The following is a 24,036-nucleotide window of genomic DNA, read 5'->3' as shown; positions in this document are numbered from 1 at the left end:
TTCCCTATGAGGACAGACTGAGGGCCCTGAATCTGCACTCTCAAGAAAGGCATAGAATTAGGGGGGATATGATTGAGGCGTATAAATGGAAAACAGGAATAAATAAAGGGGATGTAAATAGCGTGTTGAAAATATCCAACCAAGACAGGACTTGCAGCAATGGCTTCAAGTTGGAAAAGTTCAGATTCAGGAAGGATATAGGAAAGCATTGGTTTGGTAATAGAGTTGTGGATGAGTGGAACAAACTCCCGAGTACCGTCATAGACGCTAAGACGTTGTGAACTTTTAAAAATAGGTTGGATAAATACATGAGTGGGTGTGGGTGGGTGTAAGTTGGACCTGACTAGCTTGAGCTACCAGGTCTGGTGCCATGCTCCTTCCTTAAGAGGAAGTGACCTGACTAGGTGGTCACTGTTCTAGGCTGGGGGGTGGCATGGACCTGCTTCGCATGGGTCAGTAGACCTCTTTGCAGTGTTCCTTCTTTCTTATGTTCTTAAGTAACCTAAAAGTTACCCCCTAAAGCTGTCTGCCTATACAGTGGAACCTCAAATATCGAACTTTCTTCAGTCCAGAAGGCTGTCCAAGTGCCATTACCGAATTAATTTATTCCCATCAGGAATAATGTAAATTAGATTAGTCCATTTCAAACTCTCAAAAATACACTTATAAAAGCACTTACAAAAATACACTTACATAATTGGTCGAGTTGGAAGCAGTTCGATTTTAGAGGTTCCACTGTACAAGATATCATCAAAAAACTGTCATAATCCTTCGAAGTCATATGTCAATGTGGCTTTAGGGCTTGCGCTAAAAGTTTAGTAATGACTAAAAAATTAACAATATATGGGGAATCAAATACAAAATGGGAACTGACACAGTTGCTTTTTGCTGATGATACTGTGCTTATGGGAGAGTCTAAAGAAAAATTGCAAAGGTAAGTGGACGAGTTTGGGAGTGTGTGCAAAGGTAGAAAGTTGAAAGTGAACATAGAAAAGAGTAAGGTGATGAGGGTATCAAATGATTTAGATAAAGAAATATTGGATATCAAATTGGGGAGGAGGAGTATGGAAGAAGTGAATGTTTTCAGATACTTGGGAGTTGACGTGTCGGTGGATGGATTTATGAAGGATGAGGTTAATCATAGAATTGATGAGGGAAAAAAGGTGAGTGGTGCATTGAGGTATATGTGGAGACATAAAACATTATCTACAGAGGCAAAGAAGGGAATGTATGAAAGTACAGTAGTACCAACACTCTTATATGGGTGTGAAGCTGGGTTGTGAATGCAGCAGCGAGGAGGCGGTTGGAGGCAGTGGAGATGTCCTGTCTAAGGGCAATGGGTGGTGTAAATATTATGCAGAAAATTCGGAGTGTGGAAATTAGGTGGTGGTGTGGACTTAATAAAAGTATTAGTCAGAGGGCTGAAGAGGGGTTGTTGAGGTGGTTTGGTCATTTAGAGAGAATGGATCAAAGTAGACTGACATGGAGAGCATTTAAATCTGTAGGGGAAGGAAGGCGGGGTAGGATCATCCTCGAAAAGGTTGGAAGGAAGGAGTAAGGGAGGTTTTGTGGGCGAGGGGCTTGGACTTCCAGCAGGTGTGCGTGAGCTTGTCTGATAGGAGTGAATGGAGACGAATGGTATTTGGGACCTGACGATCTGTTGGAGTGTGAGCAGGGTAATATTTAGTGAAGGGATTCAGGGAAATCGGTTATTTTTATATAGCCGGACTCGAGTCCTGGAAATGGGAAGTACAATGCCTGCACTCTAAAGGAGGGGTTCGGGATATTGACGGCTTGGGGGGATATGTTGTGTATATACGTATATGCTTCTAAGCTGTTGTGTTCTGAGCACCTCTGCAAAAACAGTGATTATGTGTGAGTGAGGTGAAAGAGTTGAATGATGATGAAAATATTTTCTTTTTGGGTCACCCTGCCTCGGTGGGAGACGGCCAACTTGTTAAAAAAAAAAAGTTTGCTTCTCAACAATTTAAAATGAAAGATTAAAACTGAATAAAATTAATAATTCTAATGTATATACTGAACCGATTTAAAATTTAAGAACTTTTTAACAAATATGTGTGAAAACATTAAAGTGTACTTACTTTGTTACTGATACATTTAAGATGGGAGATTTTGAAACAGACACAGCATTCAAAGAGACTGCTTGGTATGTTTGCAGGGGGTTTTTGTGTTGGTGTACTTGATACTCGTTCCCAGCCATCTAGCTGGCATTCATAACAGACCGCAGCAGCAGGAAGTATGGGCTGTCAGGAGTATATAAATGAAATTTTTCAGCCGACAAGCACTTAGGAACTGAAAGATGGACTGCATTTTAAATTATTAGATATAACTGATATTAGTCTTTAATAAATACATAATGTGCTTAAGAATAATTTCCACCTCAATTAGCTGCCACTGTTCTATATCTGAGAAAGAAAAAAAAGACAATTTTGTATTGTGCAAAGTTCAACTAGTGAAGAAGATTACCTAGTTTTTTTTTTTTTTTTTTTTTTTTTTTTTTTTGTAAAAGTCTTAAACTATTTATGAGGCACATCTGGAATGCCTAACAAGTGTTTACAAGTGTTTTGCTGTGAATTTCACACACTACATAGCCCTACTTACTGATTTTGCATACAAATGTTTACATTATTCAAAAGTTTTTTTCGAAAATGCAGATAATAACTAACGAAACTATCAACTGCTAGGATTTAATGTGCATTTCTTATAAATACTGACGGGAAATAACTTTTAAAAACTGAACAAGCAAATGTGTTTCATCACGATCACAGTAACTAAAACTCCAAAATCTACTTGTTTTTACTCTAATAAAACAAGAATACATACCTGTCAGATGCTCAGGTCCCTGCCTCCTGAAACCTTCAAACCCTCTTCCAATCATTCTTAGGATGTTTCCTACACCAACTTCCATTCACCCCAGATTTATACATCTTCCTGGTCAATCTTGCTATCTTGCTCTAGCCTTTCAAATTATGAAACCATTTCAATAACCCCTCATCGACTCTGAAATATCCATTTCATGGATAATTCAGAGTCGCTTCACTAATACAGACATTTCAAATTATACCCAAAAATTTGTTTACATGGGTCCTGATTTGCTATTATGCCATCCATTCATCACTGTTTGTTTACATCCTCCATAAGCTCATGCTATCCGTTCATCACTGTTTGTTTACATCCTCCATAAGCTCAGTCTCTCTCAATTATGTCTGGAAACTTTCTTAAGTTTCAAGTGTTTTTTTAAAGTTAGTGTATTTTACATATACTTTTTTTTGTTACAATGACATCTAAGGGTAGTTGTGACAAAAAGAGGATTCATAAAGTCCTTACTTTAAGTGCAAAATTAGCAATGATTAAACTGAGTGAGCAAGGTATGTCTATGTCTGAGATAGAACTGAGATATGTACTACTGATAATTGTACTGATGTGTACCTGTACCTAAATACACTTACAAACTGTGCTGGTGTGCGGGTACATTAAAAACACTATTTGAAGATGCAATAACAAACATAATAATAATTAGTAATAATAATAATTGCCTGGATGCTTTAAATGGCAATGAACATAACAGACAACAATACCAGAACAAATAAAAATAATTGTGAGGTGTGTAGCTGGGCAGGCATAAAGGAGTGTACAACAATAATTACTATAACATGTTTTCTCTCTAGTACACCACCACCAGAGAAATTGTGTACAGTGGAACCTCTGGTCACAAATGCTTCCGAACACGAACAAGTCGATTCACAACCAAAAAATAGCAAAATTTTTGCATCTGGTCACGAACAAATAATTGGGTGAAAAACAAACACAACAGCACCAATTTTCATTTTCCATGCCATTTTTTTTGCACACTCCAATTTTCCCCACTTCCTGTAATTATGACCGTGACAAATTCGGAGTAGCAATGTTTTATCAGCAGGTAGTGCCAAAACAGCTTCTCACAGTGCCAGTACCCGGCTAGGGCTTGACATATGTGGTTTTAGACAGGGATGTGTAATGTCACCATGGTTGTTTAATATATTTATAGATGGGGTTGTAAAGGAAGTAAATGCTAGGGTGTTCGGGAGAGGGGTGGGATTAAATTTTGGGGAATCAAATTCAAAATGGGAATTGACACAGTTACTTTTTGCTGATGATACTGTGCTTATGGGAGATTCTAAAGAAAAATTGCAAAGGTTAGTGGATGAGTTTGGGAATGTGTGTAAAGGTAGAAAGTTGAAAGTGAACATAGAAAAGAGTAAGGTGATGAGGGTGTCAAATGATTTAGATAAAGAAAAATTGGATATCAAATTGGGGAGGAGGAGTATGGAAGAAGTGAATGTTTCAGATACTTGGGAGTTGACGTGTCAGCGGATGGATTTATGAAGGATGAGGTTAATCAATGAATTGATGAGGGAAAAAAGGTGAGTGGTGCGTTGAGGTATATGTGGAGTCAAAAAAAGTTATCTATGGAGGCAAAGAAGGGAATGTATGAAAGTACAGTAGTACCAACACTCTTACATGGGTGTGAAGCTTGGGTGGTAAATGCAGCAGCGAGGAGACAGTTGGAGGCAGTGGAGATGTCCTGTTTAAGGGCAATGTGTGGTGTAAATATTATGCAGAAAATTCGGAGTGTGGAAATTAGGAAAAGGTGTGGAGTTAATAAAAGTATTAGTAAGAGGGCAGAAGAGGGGAAAGCATATAAATCTATAGGGGAAGGAAGGCGGGGTAGGGGTCGTCCTCGAAAGGGTTGGAGAGAGGGGGTAAAGGAGGATTTGTGGGCGAGGGGCTTAGACTTCCAGCAAGCATGCGTGAGCGTGTTAGATAGGAGTGAATGGAGACGAATGGTACTTGGGACCTGACGATCTGTTGGAGTGTGAGCAGGGTAATATTTAGTGAAGGGATTCAGGGAAACCGGTTATTTTCATATAGTCGGACTTGAGTCCTGGAAATGGGAAGTACAATGCCTGCACTTTAAAGAAGGGGTTTGGGATATTGGCAGTTTGGAGGGATATGTTGTGTATCTTTATATGTGTATGCTTCTAAACTGTTGTATTCTGAGCACCTCTGCAAAAACAGTGATAATGTGCGAGTGTGGTGAAAGTGTTGAATGATGATGAAAGTATTTTCTTATGGGGATTTTCTTTAAAAACCTCTCACATTGATAAACATCTACAGAGTTCCACAGTCAAACATTAGCCAATTTAGTCAAAACCTAGGAAGTATGATAACTGATGCACGCATGAACAAAGATCACTTACTACTCTCAGGTGACTTCAATATAAATCTCCTGCAAGACCAGGACCCACACGTTACTGAATTCACAAACACAATGAGTAACTGCATGTTGCTACCAACAGTAACAAAACCTACAAGAGTTACGGAGACTAGTGTTTCCCTACTTGACCACATCTGGACCAACACCATATCCCCTTTAAAATCAGGCATAATTACAGATAATACCACAGACCACTACCCTACTTTCCTCATAACAACTCTTGGTAAATTACCCCAAGACACTACTAAAGTCACCTTCAGACTTCACAATGAGGCAGCCATTAATAACTTCACAACAGCAGTAACAAACATTGACTGGCACACTGAGCTAGAAATCTATACAGATATTGACGAATGTTTTAATAATTTTCTAAAAAAGACCCAATACCTCTATAACAAGCACTGCCCTAAAAAAACTAAACAGATGACAGCTAAGAGACTGAACAGTCCCTGGCTAACACCCAGCATTCTCAAATCCATAAATACAAAACACCGATATGAAAAACAGTACAGAATGGGTCACATAACCAGAGACCAAACAAAACGTTACTCGTCAATCCTAACCAGCCTGATAAGAAGGGCAAAAAAATTGTATTATGAGAACAGATTATCCAACTTACGAGGTGATATAAAAAAGACCTGGAAAACCCTATCAGAAATTCTGGGAACAAAAAAGATATCACGAAATAGCGAAATAAAATTAGCAAAATCAGATGAACCCCAACTCCCACCAACAGAAACAGCAAACAGACTCAATGATTTCTTCTCCACTATAGGACAAAACCTTGCCAATAAAATCCCAAGCTCAGATACCCCACCAAATGACTACCTCACTGGCAACTACCCGAACACACTGTTCCTAGCTCCGACTAACCCATACGAAGTCTCCCTTATTATCAACGCACTAAAAAACAAGGCAGGAGATTTAAATACCTTACCACCCTTTATATACAAAAAAGTGTCACAAGTGCTATCACCAATCATTGCAACACTCTTTAACAAATCCATTGAATCCTCCACCTTCCCTACAGTTCTCAAAATAGCAAGGGTCACCCCGATCCATAAAGGAGGAGACCAAACAGAGTTGAATAACTATAGGCCAATATCCAACTTACACCCTCTCTCAAAAATCTTCGAAAAATTAATTCATAAACGAATCTACTCCTACCTCATCTCCCAAAACATACTCAACCCCTGCCAATTTGGATTCAGGCCTAATAAAAATACTAATGATGCTATTATACACATGCTAGAACATATATACACTGCAATAGAGAAAAAAGAAGTCCCACTGGGGATCTTCATTGACTTACGTAAAGCTTTTGATACAGTTGACCATGACTTGCTCCACGTAAAATTGTCACACTATGGTATAAGAGGGCACTCCCTCAACTACCTCAAGTCATACCTCAGCAACAGAAGCCAATATGTGTACGCAAATGGGGCAAGCTCTTCCGCACAACCAATTACAGTTGGTGTCCCACAGGGAAGTGTCCTTGGCCCTCTTCTCTTTCTCCTATACATAAATGACCTACCAAATGCTTCGCAATTACTCAAACCCACACTATTTGCAGATGACACTACATACGTCTTCTCTCACCCGAGCCCAGTCACGCTAGCCAATACTGTAAATACCGAATTACAGAAAATATCTACCTGGATGAGGACTAACAAACTTACACTAAACATTGACAAAACCTACTTCATTCAGTTTGGTAACAGAGCTACAGATGTCCCTCTTAACATAATGATAAACGGATCACCTATCACAAAGCTAACAGAGGGAAAATTCTTAGGAATCCACCTTGATAATAGACTCAAATTTCATACACATATACAACAAATTTCTAAGAAAATTTCCAAGACTGTAGGCATACTATCGAAGATACGGTACTATGTTCCACAGTCAGCCCTCCTGGCCCTATATCACTCTCTTATTTACCCCTATCTCACCTATGGAATTTGTGCATGGGGCTCAACAACAATTAACCATCTCAGACCACTAATTACCCAACAAAAGGCTGCAGTTAGAATGATAACAAATTCTCACTACAGGCAGCACACTCCACCAATATTCAAAACACTCAACCTACTCACCATACAAAACATCCATACTTATTATTGCACCTATTACATACATAGAACACTTAACTCTGATATTAACCCTCCCCTCAAACATCTCCTTGCCAACCTCAACAGAACACATGACCATAACACAAGGCACAGATCACTCTTTGATGTTCCTCGTGTCCATCTCACGCTATGCAAAAACTCAATGCACATAAAAGGCCCTAAAATCTGGAATTCATTACCTGTAAATATAAAAGAAACACTACCTGTTTATAAATTCAAGTCTCTTCTCAAAGATCACTTACTCACCCAAAACCAAATAAATACTGAATAACTGAACCTTATAAATTGTATATCTTAAATGTTTCTCACAATTATATCACATAAATGTTAAACCTAAAACCCAATCTAACTTTGTTATTTTTTAAATACACTACCTAACAGAATACTCCATTCGACTGAATGTACAGCAATGCATGCAACCATATGACCTGTCTTTGTAATACTCATTTGTGCTTTATAGTTATCTGTTTACAATAATGTTTTATCACTGATTTCATCATTGCTTAGTTAATCTTAAGTTAATTTTAAGCCAGCCCGTAATGCTATGCATATAAGTGGCTTTGGCATGCTGCTCTTACCTGTATTTTTTTGTACCTCTGTATGTATGCTCAAATTACTAAATAAATAAATAAATAAATAAATGAAAAACACTTCACAAACTCATGCATAATGCAAGATGAACATTTATCAACACCAGTGGTCAGGTATGAATTATGTACGTATAAATCTATCCATTATAGGTAGTAGGTTGGTAGACAGCAGCCACCCAGGGAGGTACTACCGTCCTGCCAAGTGAGTGTAAAACGAAAGCCTGTAATTGTTTTACATGATGGTAGGATTGCTGGTGTCCTTTTGTCTGTCTCATGAACATGCAAGATTTCAGGTAAGTCTTGCTACTTCTACTTACACTTAGGTCACACTACACATACATGTACAAGCATATATATACATACATACTCCTCTGGGTTTTCTTCTATTTTCTTTCTAGTTCTTGTTCTTGTTTATTTCCTCTTATCTCCATGGGGAAGTGGAACAGAATTCTTCCTCCATAAGCCATGCGTGTCGTAAGAGGCGACTAAAATGCCGGGAGCAAGGGGCTAGTAACCCCTTCTCCTGTATATATTACTAAATGTAAAAGGAGACACTTTCGTTTTTCCTTTTGGGCCACCCCGCCTTGGTGGGATACAGCCGGTGTGTTGAAAGAAAGAAAAAACAGTGATAATGTGTGAGTGTGGTTAAAGTGTTGAATGATGATGAAAGTATTTTCTTTTTGGGGATTTTCTTCCTTTTTTGGGTCACCCTGCCTTGATGGGAGACGGCCGACTTGTTGAAAAAAAAAAAAAAACTGCTTTTTTCTCAACTTGAAAAATATAATTAATACACCACTGGAGAATACGATCCTGCTCAATGTATAGTACAGGAAAAACAAAGCATTATTAAATTTTAAATTAGAGAATTGAAAAGATTATACCATAATCCTCACCTGTGAACATTTTTTCATTTTACAAGTTTGCTTCATGGTACCTGGGCCTCCATATTTTACCATATCTAGACAGAACCCACATTTTTTGCAGTCTTCACGTAGACAAGATTCACATAATTTACCTGTAAAATGAATATGACAATAAAGTTTTCCATGCAAAGCACATAACACCTGACCCATCATGTGACCAACACCATGGCTGTCCCCTCCCTCTCCCTCCGCCTCCAAAAAAAAAAAAATGCACACATTGGTAATGATAAAAGATTGTAAAGGTTAATCAATCCAAATAAAATTATGATAAGCATTAAAATTTTAGTTAGCAGGAGGAGGTGAGGGATTACCAAAACTGTTGTCCAGAGGGCTGAGGAAGGGTTGTTGAGGTGGTTCGGACATGTAGAGAGAATGGAGCGAAACAGAATGACTTCAAGAGTGTATCAGTCTGTAGTGGAAGGAAGGCGGGGTAGGGGTCGGCCTAGGAAAGGTTGGAGGGAGGGGGTAAAGGAGGTTTTGTGTGCGAGGGGCTTGGACTTCCAGCAGGCATGTGTGAGAAGGTTTGATAGGAGTGAATGGAGACAAATGGTTTTTAATACTTGACGTGCTGTTGGAGTGTGAGCAAAGTAACATTTATGAAGGGGTTCAGGGAAACCGGCAGGCCGGAGTCGAGTCCTGGAGATGGGAAGTACAGTGCCTGCACTCTGAAGGAGGGGTGTTAATGTTGCAGTTTAAAAACTGTAGTGTAAAGCACCCTTCTGGCAAGACAGTGATGGAGTGAATGATGGTGAAAGTTTTTCTTTTTCGAGCCACCCTGCCCTGGTGGGAATCGGCCAGTGTGATAATAAAAAAAATAAAAATTACATACATGGTCATGATAATGTACTTTATTTAACCTGCTACTAACACCTTCCCCATGATAGCTATACTGTTTTCACACACATCATAGTTAACCAGGAACTGTGACTTGGCAACTACAACCACATATAGGTAGGTACAGCAACTCGGATGAGTGTATATACTGTCACAGACTACAGAAATTATCATTAAATAAAGGAAGGTACTTTAGGACAATGAAAGAAGCCACTTTAGTAGTGTCTTCAACTGTAGGAAAGTGAAATATGAAGGAAATTTAAAATACATCATGAACTACTTCATTTTTCAGGAAGTCCATATACATCAGAGGATTTAAAAAGCTATAAAGGTCTCAATGCATGTAGTACTGTAAACAGTTCCTATGCGACTAAAATGACATATGCCTTGTCAAATTAAAATGAAATTTGCATGTATTTGTCACATATTTAGCAGGTAAACAAATGTGTTCAGTAAGCAATCTACTGGGACACTATACTGTTATCCACTAATCTAATGAAATACGTAAACACACACTATTCGACAATGAGCCACCAATCAATAGCTGCTACTTTTTTCTGTATAGAAGCAATTTTATATAGAAGCAATTTTGCAGAAAACTGAAGGAAATATAGTTGCTTAAGTGGGACAAAAATAACATGTACCAGATCCAACAGAAGATGAGCTTTCAGACTTTTTGAAAATTTATTCAGTGCTTGATCCAAACAGCATCATTAGTTCCTCACTGTTTAGAAAATTAAACCTTAGAACTAAGTAAAGACAATTTTCTGAATGTACTCAAAGATTAGAGATGAAAGAGCAATTCATCCAAATTTTAGCAAGTTGCTTGAAAGATATAAAAGCTCTTGATATAGATTTCAAAAGAACAAGGAAAAATAGATTAGCACCTTCATGGAAAAAACTAAACCCATAAGAATAATAAAGCACCTTGAAAACTGGAGGCAGTCATGGACTGATATGGGGTGGGCATCTTTGTCCTTGGATCAAGAGCCCTTCATTAAGAAACCCCACTTGAAAAACAAAAGCAGAGGAACATTGGAAAATGCCCCTCACAAGCAATCCAACTTAAAATTATGGCAATTCTGTACAGGAAGAACAATTGAGATCTTGAAAACTAAATTTTTGCACCACTTTTTATTTTTTTTTTAACACTGGCCATTTCAAACCAAGGCAGGGTGACCCAAAAAGAAAGAAAAAACTTTCATCATCATTCAACACTTTCACCACCACTCACACATAATCGGTTTCCCTGAATCCCTTCACAAAATATTACCCTGCTCACACTCCAACAGCTCATCAGGTCCCAGAAACCATTCATCTCCATTTACTCCTATTTAACACACTCATGCATGCTTGCTGGAAGTCCAAGCCCCTCACACACAAAACCTCCTTTACCCCCTCCCTCCAACCTTTCCTAGGATGACCCCTACCCCACCTTCCTTCCTCTACAGATTTATATGCTCTCCAACTCCTCCTACTTTGTTCCATCCTCTCTAAATGCCCAAACCACCTCAATAACCCCTCTTCAGCCTTCTGACTAATACTAAACTCCACACCTTCTAATTTCCACGCTACAAATTCTCTGCATAATATTTACATCACACACTGCTTTTAGACCTGACATCTCCACTCCCTCCAGCCCCCTCCTTGCTGCAGCATTCACAACCCATGCTTCACACCCACACAAGTGTGTTGGTACCACTATACTCTCGTACATTCCCTGCTTTGCCTCCATAGATAATGTTTTTTGTCTCCACACATACCTCAAAGCACCACTCACCTTTTTCCTTTCATCAATTGTATGCCTAGCCTCATCTTTCATAAACCCATCTGCTGACAAGTCAACTCCCAAATATCTGAACACAATTACTTTTTTCATACTCCCTCCCTACCTCCAATGTGATATCTAATTTTTTTTATCTAAATCATTTGATACCCTCATCACCTTACTCTTTATCTATGTTCACTTTCAACTTTCTCCATTTACACACCCTCCCAAACTCATCTACTAACCTTTGCAACTTTTCTTTAGAATCTACCAAAAGCACAGTATCATCAGCAAAAAGTAACTGCGTCAACTCCCATTTTGAATTTGATTCCCATAATTTAATCCTGCCTCAGTGGGAGACAGCCAACTTGTTGAAAAAAAAAAAAATGTAATCCCACCCCACTCCCCAACTTATTTTACAAACCCATCTATAAATATGTTCAACAACCATGGGGACATTACACATCCATGTCTAAGACCTACTTTTACTGGGAAGTAATCTCCATCTCCTACACACCCTAACCTGAGCCTCACTATCCTCGTAAAAACTCTTAACAGCGCTTAGTAACTTACTACCTATTCTATACACTTGCAACATCTGCCACATTGCTCCCCTATCCACTCTATCATATGCCTTTTCTAAATCCATAAATCATGTGTGTTTGTTACACAATTTGGTCAAGAAAGTGTATTTTTTAAATTCTACTTGTACTCATGCAAAAACTTGTTAAAATTATTAAAACAAATGCACATTATTTATGATAAACAATTTTATATGACCTCTACAAATGTAACTGCCCCTTATCCCCCTTGAATTTATAGAGGTGGCCATATAGAAAATACCACAATATACAGTTTTTTTTTTTTTAACATACCAGCCATCTCCTACAAAGATAAGGTGATCACCCTTTTCCATCCCCCACCCAAAAAAAAAATCATTCCTTCAATAGCTGTCTTGCCAGAAATATGAAGACACCACTACACTAATAAACCATACTCTCATAAGCCTCCTACGTGCGCAAGTCCCAAGTACTCGACATCACCTTTACCCCCTCCCTTCCAACCCTTCTTGGGATTGCCCCCACCCTTCCTTCCTTCCACCTGATTTACACACACACTTGGTCATTGTATTCTACTTCATTCTCTCAAAATGCCCAAACCACCTCAACATAATTATTACATTAAAAATAAGAGATAAACCTGTATGGGTCACAGAGCACTGCCCTGCAATCTTTAGCAATGATTAATAAAAAATTAATTCAGAGAAAAACCCTTACATCTAACTCTTCTGTGCCGGACTTTTGCAGCATTGGGAGGTAATCCAACAATTCTATTTTCGTCAGAATTCCTACGTCTTCTCTTTATTCCACCTCCAGTATTTTCTCCCAAAGGCCGTTTAACTCCAAATTTTGTGGGTTCCTGAGGGTTAAAAAAAATTGGGTAAAAATCTCATTAAAAAAAATAAAAAATCTTGTCTGTAAAGAGGTAACATTACTAACCAGTGAAATAAACAAAAATTATCAGAGAGAGAAAGAGAAAGAAAGAGAAAAAGAGAGAAGAGAGAGAAAAAGAGAAAGAGAGATACAGGTCTCCCTCAACATTCACAAGGGTTAGGGGATCAAGAACCTGGCAAATGTTGAAAAACCGTAAATGTTTGGTACCTCAATATATTGTAGGGAAATATAATACAATACTGCTTCCTTAACCTATTAAACCATGAACAATCATGAAACACATGAAAACATCGTAAAATATTGTACTAGTGCCAGCCCTTTGGTAAAGCTACACAAATAACCCGCACATAGAAGAGAGGAGCTTACGACGACGTTTCAGTCCGACTTGGACCATTTACAAAGTCAATGGTCCAAGTCGGACCGAAACGTCGTCGTAAGGTCCTCTCTTCTATGTGCGGGTTATTTGTGTATCGTTCCAGTCACGGTATTGTGCCTTTTTTTGTTACTTTGGTAAAGGTGAGAAACTATAGAATTCAAGATAGAACTCGTAGCAGAGTACCAAAGTGGAGGAGGAAGAGAGAGGGGAGAATGTGCCTTCTTCAGTGATTCTATGATATGTACGATACTAAAGCAGCACAAGTCGATAAAGGCTATAGCGCCAGCCAGTGATAAAGTGTAGCATTAACAGTGTAGCAAGTAAGTTAAGCAATTAATCAATAGAAAAAGGACAGCACGAACCTAACTCCTCCAACGTTGCTGGAGTTATTTAGGGTGACTGAAAACACCGCCATCTCTAGTGTCTACCATCTTCACCACCACTATGTAAGGCTGATGTCTCAGTGGCCCTTATACACCCAACACCAACACAACACTCGTGACATACTTAATGACGTATTTTATTCATTCTAGAATACATGTCATGTTCTATGTTATTAATATTGTTTATTATGTCATATTAGATGAATTGTGATAGATAAATAAGCCGTAGAGTTGATATTAGTGTCATGTTGAAGGACTATCTTGTCCTATCTCCAAACAAACTCTGCCACCGCCACAATTCCTAACATATGTAATGACATTCTAAATATGACTGGGGTGCTGAGAATTCGCGAATGTCCAAAGCCCACTGAAGTGGAAAATGCAAATGTTGAGGGAGACCTGTACAGATAGAGAGAGAGAGAGATAGGCATATGGGTGATGTTCAAAAGTGGGCCATTGCTAAATGGGAGGTGGACACTAAAAGAAAGTTAGCATCAGGTAGGGTAGGCTCCAAAACCTGGTGGTCCCTGGTCAAGGACAGACAAGGTTATCTGCCTGATGAACTTATTCCACCTCTAAATCGACAGGATGGGACCACCTCTACTAGTAGTCAAGAGAAGGCGGACCTCTTTGCTGAACACTTTGCTACCAAAATGCAAGTTCCTGATCCAGCAAGGGACCCTCCTTGGCTAGCTGCAAGAACTGTGTCAAAACTGTCAGTGGTGACAATAAGGCAGGAGGTGGTGCATTTCCTACTTAAATCGCTTGACCAAGAAAAGGCTGTGGGCCCAGACAAGTTGAGCCCAAGATTGTTGAGAAGATGTGCAGACCAGCTAGCAGCACCTCTAACTCGCATCTTTCAGCACTGCCTAGTACAGTGTAAATGGCCCTCTCTATGGAAAGAGGCGAATGTAGTCCCTGTTCACAAAAAGAAGAGCAGAGCAGAAATCAGCAACTACAGACCAGTGTCACTCCTGTCAATCACTGGTAAGATCCTTGAGACAATAATCTCAAGTCAAATGACAGAGTTTTTTGACTACCACTCACTACTTTGTGATCGTTAATATGGCTTCAGGAAAGGTTACTCTGCTGCTGATTTGTTGTTAAACCTCTCCACTAAGTGGCATCAGCTGTGTGGTAGCACTGGACATTGCTGGCGCTTTCGACCGGGTGTGGCACCAGAGCCTCTTAGCAAAACTTCAAGCACTGGGAATTGCAGGCTCTACGCTATGTCTCCTCAGTGACTACCTTCATGGTAGATCTCTAAGTGTAGTTCTCGATGGAACGGAATCAGCAAGACATCCTATTGGGGCAAGTGTTCCACAAGGAAGCGTGCTGGGTCCACTGTTATGGAATGTCTACTTCAACGACCTCCTTCATCTCATCCCAGAATCACATGCATATGCAAACGACTGTACACTGACATTCACTTATCCAAGAGAAGAAACGCCAGCTACTCTAAGCTACATCAATCACCAGCTGAGAGCTATATCAGCTTGGGAAAATAGATGGCAAGTAACATTTGCACCTGAGAAAACGCAAATGATGATCGTCTCTAGGCACTATGATGGTAATGCTGGTGCAGTAGTAAGGATGAATGGGAGGATGTTGGCACCTGGAGAAGAAGTTGATATCCTTGGGGTGAAATTTGACTCCAAACTAACCATGAAGAACCATGTTGTAAATCTTGCAAACAAGGCAGCCAGGAAGCTTACAGCACTTCGCCGTATCTCCCATCTGCTTGACAGTAGGGGTTGCAAGATCCTGTACGAGGCACAAGTACGCTCACACCTTGAGTATGCTCCACTTTCTTGGTTTGCCTGCCCCCCCTCTCATCTGCGACTGCTTGACAGAGTAGAGAACAGAGCAAGACGTCTCATCTCTCGCCTGGACCCATCCTGGATAGATCTGTCATTTCAGCAGAGCCTTCAACATAGGAGGGATGTGGGTGGCCTTACTGTTATGTACAAGGCCAATATTGTCAAAATACCACACTTGGATCCACTTCGAGGACAGCGTGAAACAAGCTTTTATGCCACAAGACGGGCAGAAAGCAGCAACTTCACTCTGGCTGTACCCTTCTCCAGAACATCACTCCATCTGAGATCATACATACCCAGGATGACTCGAGTATGGAACACATTCGTACAGCATAATGATGTCAACGAGATAACGTCAGTTGATCAAATGAAAATGCTGGCCCACAGATGGCTCCAACTTCATCCTGTTCCCTACTTGTATGTCTCATAACAAAAATGCTTTCAAATGAGCTGATGTAGGTAACAGCTCTTAGCTTGCCAATAAAGTTAGGAATCCTTAACCTGTAAATAGCTGTCAATAAAGCTAGGGATCCTTAACCTTGTCAAACCCTGTGTAAAAAAAAAAAAAAAAAAAAAAAAAAAAAAAAAGGAGAGAGAGAGAGGAAAGAGAGAGAGAGAGGAAAGAGAGAGGAAAGAGAGAGAGAGAGAGAGAGAGAGAGAGAGAGAGAGAGAGAGAGAGAGCAACGAGAGACAGACAGAGGAGAGAGAGAGGAAAGAGAGAGAGAGAGAGAGAGAGAGAGAGAGGAAAGAGAGAGAGAGAGGAAAGAGAGAGAGAGAGAGAGAGAGAGAGAGAGAGGAAAGAGGAAAGAGAGAGAGAGAGGAAAGAGAGAGGAAAGAGAGAGGAAAGAGAGAGAGAGGAAAGAGAGAGAGAGGAAAGAGAGAGGAAAGAGAGAGAGAGGAGAGAGAGAGAGAGGAGAGAGAGAGAGAGAGAGAGAGAGAGAGAGAGAGAGAGAGAGAGAGTGAGAGAGAGAGCGAGAGAGAGCGAGAGAGAGCGAGAGAGAGCGAGAGAGAGCGAGAGAGAGCGAGAGAGAGCGAGAGAGAGAGAGCGAGAGAGAGAGAGAGAGAGAGAGAGAGAGAGAGAGAGAGAGAGAGAGAGAGAGAGAGAGAGAGAGAGAGAGAGAGAGAGAGAGAGAGAGAGAGAGATTAACTGTTAAATAACTGGCCACATCACCAGATCAACCTTCTCAGATAAGCTTCACAGGCCACACCACTTCTGACGTAAAATTGTAAATGCTTATGTCTTCCATTTGTACATAAAAAAGATTAAGAAACATTTTTGACATCAGTTTAAAATTAGATCAAACCAACAAATCTGAATACCCATTTATTCAATATATGCATTTTTATCCTAAGTAGCAGGTTGGTAGACAGCAACTGCCTAGGGAGGTACTACCGTCCTGCCAAGCGAGTGTAAAACAAAAGCCTGTAATTGTTTTACATGATGGTATGATTGCTGGTGTCTTTTGTTTCATAAACATGCAAGATTTCAGGTAGATCTTGCTACTTCTACTTACATTAAGGTCACACTACACATGCATGTACAAGCATATATATACAGACCCTTCTGGGTTTTCTTCTATTTTTCTTACTAGTTCTTGTTCTTGTTTATTTCCACTTATCTCCATGGGGAAGTGGAACAGAATTCTTCCTCCATAAGCCATGCATGTCATAAGTGTCGACTAAAATGCCAGGAGTAAGGAGCTAGTAACCCCTTCTCCTGTATGTATTACTAAATGTAAAGTAGAAACTTTCGTTTTTCTTTTTTGGGCCACCCCACCTCGGTGGGATACGGCCGGTGTGTTGAAAGAAGAAAGAAGCAAACCCTTTATTTAATTAACCTTTGGATTTTTTTTTTTTACATACCAGGCATCTCCTACCATGGCAGGATGACCCAATAAAAGAAAACACATTTACCATCATTCTTTCAAATAGGTGTCTTACCATAAGTGGGCAATTATTACAATTCGAATAATCCTCTGAACCTAAGTCCAGCTAACTGGTTTCCCTGAATCCCTTCATAGGGGATTTTACCTTACTCACAATCCAATAGCCACAAAGACTATTTGTCCCCATTCACTCTGATCTAATATGCTCACACAAGCCTATTGGATGCTCAATGCCCTAGCACTCAAAACTTTTATCCCCTACCCTTCCTTCCTGGGACCCCTACCCTTCCATCCCTTCATCCCAGAATTACACCCCCTCTTGGTCATCTTATCTTGCTCCATTCTCTCCAAATGCCCAGACCACCTCAACAGCCCCTCCTCAACTCTTTGAATTATACCTTTAGAAATCCCATTTCACCTAGTAATTTCAATGCTCTGAAATCCATTGAATCAATTTCTTACAGAAATTGTCTATTATTGATATGATCATAGCAAAACAATCTCCCCTCTATCCACTACAATTGTCAATACTGGCCACCTGCTGCTCCTATTAATCTCTTAAATCAAGGGTTTACTGTACTAGCGAGAATGATTCACGAATTTGTAATAACACAACTACAAAACGAACCACCCATTCTGTGATTTGTTTGCAACTTCTTCCTTTCAACACACCGGCCGTATCCCACTGAGGCGGGGTGGCCCAAAAGGAAAAACAAAAGTTTCTCCTTTTACATTTAGTAATATATACAGGAGAAAAGGTTACTAGCCCCTTGCTCCTGGCATTTTAGTCACCTCTTACAACACGCATGGCTTACGGGGGAAGAATTCTGTTCCACTTCCCCATGGAGGTAAGAGGAAATAAACAAGAACAAGAACCAGTAAGAAAAACAGAAGAAAACCCAGAAGGGTGTGTATATACGTATATGCTTGTACATGTATGTGAAGTGTGACCTAAGTAGAAGTAGCAAGACATACCTGAAACCTTGCATGTTTATGAGACAAAAATGGACACCAGCAATCCTACCATCATGTAAAATAATTACAGGTTTCCGTTTTACACTCACCTGGCAGGACGGTAGTACCTCCCTGGGCGGTTGCTGTCTACCAACCTACTACCTAGGTTGTTTGCAACTGTGTTATTATAATTTTGTGAATCCTGATGGTGGCATTGTGAGGACTTGAGCTACAGCATGCCACAGCTATGCTGGTATGAGACTTGTCTGAAATAACAGGCACCTGTGGTCTCAGGGAGGCCCATGTTACCCTTCCTATGTAGTGTATATACTTAGTTGGATGACTCTTGTTAGGCTGGCCAGTATGATTCAGTGGAGAGCACAGTGGCCTGCGAGTTTTACGACTTGCAGGCCACTATTTGGCAATTTAGCAATTTATTTTAGTGAGAATGTGAAAAGGCCACTATCAAAAGAATGGAAGTGCTGATGTACATGTTGGATAAAATAAGCTAAATAAAAATGAATTAGTTTTATCTAAATGAAAATAATTTATTAGTCAAGCTTCCTTTTCCATATTTTATGAGTCATTCATTAAGTTGATGAAAATGTGAAAAGCTCTTTCAATAGGAAGAATGACAGCAATGAGGTGCATTAACCAAACCATTGCTGCAATATTAAGTACTACTCCAAGGTGGTCATTGCTCATTACCGATTTATGTTTTGAATGTCCAGTTTCATCCCAGAAATTGTTGCTCACGTATGTATGTTGACCCATACTAAACATACATCCTTTGAGCTTTAATTATGGAAATGCACAGCTAAGAGGCATAACAAATGGCAAGCACTAGTGACCTAAACTGCTCCAAAGCAACTGATCACATTGCAAGTTAATTATATTTAGAGGAAGGACTAACCCTGCAGGAGTCATATAATGCCTAGAGAATAAAAAGTAATCACATTAAATCCAATGAGAAAAAGTCCAATTCCTTGGAACAAGAGCTCCTCACAAGCTACAGGGAACTTCCTATAAAGGGACTGCAAGTCAATAAACTTGAGTTGAAGGTCAACTGGAATTTTATCAACCTCAGCTGAGAAAGGAGAGGCAACCATGGCCATCATGTTTGATCATTCATAATTTTTTTAAACAAGTAAATTCGAAGATGAAGTGACTTGTACACTTCCTCTCGGCCAGAAGTAAATAAAAAAATTAAACGTAAGAGAATTCCTAGGCTACCAGGCAGAAACCTGAAGGTACAAGTGTGAGAGCACAGGTGGCAATGACATACACTCACCTCAGGAATAATATGAAGGAAGGAAATCAATACACAAATAACCCGCACACAGGAAAGAGAAGCTTACGATGACGTTTCGATCCGACTTGGACCATCTAGAAAGTCACAGTGTGACTTCGTAAATAATCCAAGTCAGACTGAAACGTGGTCGTAAGCTTCTTCTTTTATGTGCGGGTTATTTGTGTATCGTTCCAGTCACGGTATTGTGCCTTTTTTTGTTATTTAAGGAAATCAATGATATATCAGTCTTGAAATTAGGCTAAAGGGTTATGTAAGTACATCAAGCATTGTTAGTTTTTGCTACTATGACTGTTGAACTCCCACACTTGATTATGACAAATTAAATTAATTCTTTCTTTAACTGAAGATGCTATGTTCTTGAATTGTTAGACAGTGGCAATGGCCAGACAGAATTCACTTTTAAGTCACAATAGGCCTGCAAGCCATATTTTGCCCACTCCTGCACTACAAGAATAGCAGTAAAAGATGAGAGTATGCAAAGAATTATAGTTACTAATGTAACATCTCACACTGCAATATATAAACAAAATATAAACCAAGTCCAGCACTACTAACCCTTGTCCACCACTCTAGGACTGGCGTGGAAGTCTTGGCAAGATCCGACTTGTCATATCTATGCTTCTCAACCACTGTGCGAACATCTCTGATCAGTGCTATGGGATCAGTTATGAGTTCTGGCACACACTTCTTACTATTGGGGAGAGCATGAAGGTACATAACAATGGCTTTCAGGCCATGAAGTTCATACTGAGTCAGGTGGATGTGTTTATCTGGTGGTATCGTCATATGTATATCTAATTTAGGTTCTCCCTCTTTCCCTTCCTAAAGAAAAAGAAATAAAAGATTAATAACCTGAAATGGAGTTATGAACATCTGCTTAACTATACATAAGAACACAATAATATATTGAAAACCCTAAAATGCAAACTCTTTTAACATTAGCATATTAGATTAATTCTACAACTTCGTTTTTATTTTTCAAATTTACAACCCCCCCCCCCCTCAAAATAACAATCCTACACCAATTGCCTGTCCATTCCACTTACACCCTCTCATACACAACACCTGTTCCAATCAGTTTTAATGCTTACCATCTCCCACTGAGGTAAGATAACACCCCAAAAAATTAATGAATTCATCACTCATTCAATAGTTATCTTGCAGAAGGGTCCAGATATCATAATTCAAATGACCCTCTTAGCTGCAACATCCTAACTCCTCTTTCAGAGTGTAGGCACTGTACTTTCCACCTGCAGGGCTCAAGTCCAAAAAAAAACATTTCCATGAATCCCTTCAAGAATGTTAACTTTCTCACTCCCCAACAGCACCTCAAACCATAACGTACTGGATGCTCACACACCTAACACTCAAAAGCTTCTTGTATCTTCCTCCCTCCAGCCCCTCCTGGGATGACCCCTACCCCTCCTACCTTCTACCCCAGACTTATATATATATATACCCTCTTAGTCATGCTATTTTGTTCCATTCTCTTTAAATGCTTTAACCACCCCAATAACCCTTCCTCAGCTCTTTGAATTAAACTTCTGGTAACCCCAAAGCAACTCCTAAATTTCCACTCTCTGAATTCTTTGCATAATATTCTCACCACACATTGCTCTTAAACATGACATCTCTACTGCCTCCAGCCTTCTTGCCATAATATTTAACCCTTTCAAGGTCGGTCCCATAGTTCTACTACTTTGAAGCCAGGGTCGGTCCTGTTGTCCTACGCCATGAGCTCAGCTCACCCAGATAAGTTGTGAGCGGTATATGTATTTGGGCCTAGATAGAAGAGAATGGGTCTGTGTGGTAAGTGTGCACCATATAAAAAAAAATCCTGCAGCAAGCAGTACATTATGGGAAAAAAACTGTGACCACGTTTTTGGTTTAAAACAGCGACTTTGCAGTGTATTTTCATGATTTGTATGGATGTATTCTCGGTTTCTTGGTCTCACTTGATGGAACGGAAGATTTATTACAGAAATAGAGATGATTCTGATTGGTTTCCAGACTGAAAGTAGCTGGAAACTGACATGAAAGTAGTGGAAATGTTCAATTTTTGCTAATATTCCAGAGTACACTCTTCCAATAAACGTCCAACTGGCCCGTCTAATACACATTTAGGAAAGCAATGACATCATTTAAACAATTACAATAATGCAGTAGTCTGCATAACAGTAACTCTTTACTTTTTGTGCAAATAAAAATTCAAAATGGAAAGCAAGCGTAATATAAGAGGCCTGGTGACATAACTAATGAACAGAGGAAATGTTTTTTTAAGTACCAGGAATATCTACTTTGTTTATTCTGGGCCCTAATTTTAAACTGGCAATTTTTGATAGTGTGAAATTGATCAAATTACCAATTTCTGATCACTTTATTGGGTAGCTGAAATAGGTAAATGGGCAGTTTCTTGTACTCAATCGATAGAAAAAAAGGAACACTAGCAAAATAGCTATGAGTTTGGTTGACTGGAACAATGGAATTGGTCCAAAACAGGGCTCAGTGGGCGAAATCGTCGATGCGTAAACATCACTGAGAAAGCTAACTTTTGCAAGAGCGTAATTCCATAACTTATCCAACAAATTTCGTATTTTTCATTATATTACCTTTAGAGAGAATGGAGCGAAACAGAATGACTTCAAGAGTGTATCAGTCTGTAGTGGAAGGAAGGCGGGGTAGGGGTCGGCCTAGGAAGGGTTGGAGAGAGGGGGTAAAGGAGGTTTTGTGTGCGAGGGGCTTGGACTTCAAGCAGGTATGCGTGAGCGTGTTTGATAGGAGTGAATGGAGACAAATGGTTTTTAATACTTGACGTGCTGTTGGAGTGTGAGCAAAGTAACATTTATGAAGGGGTTCAGGGAAACCGGCAGGCCGGACTTGAGTCCTGGAGATGGGAAGTACAGTGCCTGCACTCTGAAGGAGGGGTGTTAATGTTGCAGTTTAAAAACTGTAGTGTAAAGCACCCTTCTGGCAAGACAGTGATGGAGTGAATGATGGTTAAAGTTTTTCTTTTTCGGGCCACCCTGCCTTGGTGGGAATCGGCCAGTGTGATAATAAAAAATAAAAAAAATAGAAAAAAATTCTCTATCATTTCATAAGAAAATCTGCTTTATTTTTAAATTCTTTGACCCTTCAAAGGGTTAAAATTCACACCTCACATTAATGTAAGTTTTGATATCGCATTTCCTTTTAACCTCTATAAACATCTTGCTTTTCCAAAAATGCTTCAACATGCCACCTACCTTTGCTTCCCCTCTTATATTTTATGATTCACCTCAGCTTTCAAAGACCTGTCAGCTAACAAATATCTGAATACATTCAATTCTACCATACTCACTCCCTCCAATCTGATATCCAATCTTTCATTTCCCTATTATATTTTATTATATTACCACTACTAAAAATTACCAGGTATTAACTGCCAGAAAATCAGCATATAAAAATTCAACGAACTACTTTTTGCAAATTTCGAGGGAATAAAGGATCCAATGGATGTACAGTACACACAATAAAGGAAAATGTCCTGTCTAAGGGCAATGTGTGGTGTAAATATTATGCAGAGAATTCGGAGTGTGGAAATGTGGAGAAGGTGTGGAGTTAATAAAAGTATTAGTCAGAGGGCTGAAGAGGGGTTGTTGAGGTGGTTTGGTCATTTAGAGAGAATGGATCAAAGTAGAATGACATGGAGAGCATATAAATCTGTAGGGGAAGGAAGGCAGGGTAGGGGTCGTCCTCAAAAAGGTTGGAAGGAGGGGGTAAAGGAGGTTTTATGGGCAAGGGGCTTGGACTTCCAGCAAGCATGCGTGAGCATGTTAAATAGGAGTGAATGGAGACGAATGGTATTTGGGACCTGAAGAGCCGTTGGAATGTGAGCAGGGTAATATTTAGTGAAGGGATTCAGGGAAACTGGTTATTTTTATATAGCCAGACTTGAGTACTGGAAATGAGAAGTACAATATCTGCACTTTAAAGGAGGGGTTTGGTATATTGGCAGTTTGGAGGGATATGTTGTATATCTTTATATGTATATGCTTCTAAACTGTTGTCTTCTGGGCACCTCTGCAAAAACAGTGATTATATATGAGTGAGGTGAAAGTGTTGAATGATGAAAGTATTTTCTTTTGGGGGATTTTCTTTCTTTTTGGGCCATCCTGCCTCGGTGGGAGACGGCCATTAAGTCCAGTTAACCAGTTTCCCTGAATCCCTCCATAAATGTTACTTTGCTCACACTTACAGCACGTCAAGTCATAAAAACAATTTGCCTCCACTCACTCCTATCTAACAAGCTCACACATGCTTGCTGGAAGACTAAGCCCCTTGCATACA

The 24,036-nt window shown here is 39.6% G+C and overlaps 1 protein-coding gene across 1 annotated transcript; it reads right to left on the bottom strand.

Annotated features, from left to right (window-relative positions):
- Nucleotides 1–2,072: 2,072 nt before the first annotated feature.
- LOC138852033 (lysine-specific demethylase 2B-like) lies at nt 2,073–20,549 on the bottom strand. Its single transcript, XM_070081648.1, has 4 exons — nt 20,266–20,549; nt 12,803–12,944; nt 8,894–9,015; nt 2,073–2,264 (listed from the first exon to the last, which is right to left on the bottom strand). Exons 1-4 carry the CDS (start codon nt 20,494–20,496, stop codon nt 2,088–2,090), a joined length of 672 nt encoding a protein of 223 aa, XP_069937749.1. The 5' UTR covers nt 20,497–20,549; the 3' UTR covers nt 2,073–2,087.
- Nucleotides 20,550–24,036: the final 3,487 nt, after the last annotated feature.

The sequence above is a fragment of the Cherax quadricarinatus genome, unplaced genomic scaffold (assembly GCF_038502225.1).
Source record: "Cherax quadricarinatus isolate ZL_2023a unplaced genomic scaffold, ASM3850222v1 Contig3460, whole genome shotgun sequence".
NCBI classification, from domain to species: Eukaryota; Metazoa; Arthropoda; class Malacostraca; order Decapoda; family Parastacidae; genus Cherax; species Cherax quadricarinatus.
This window is presented reverse-complemented; position numbering and strand designations above follow the sequence as displayed.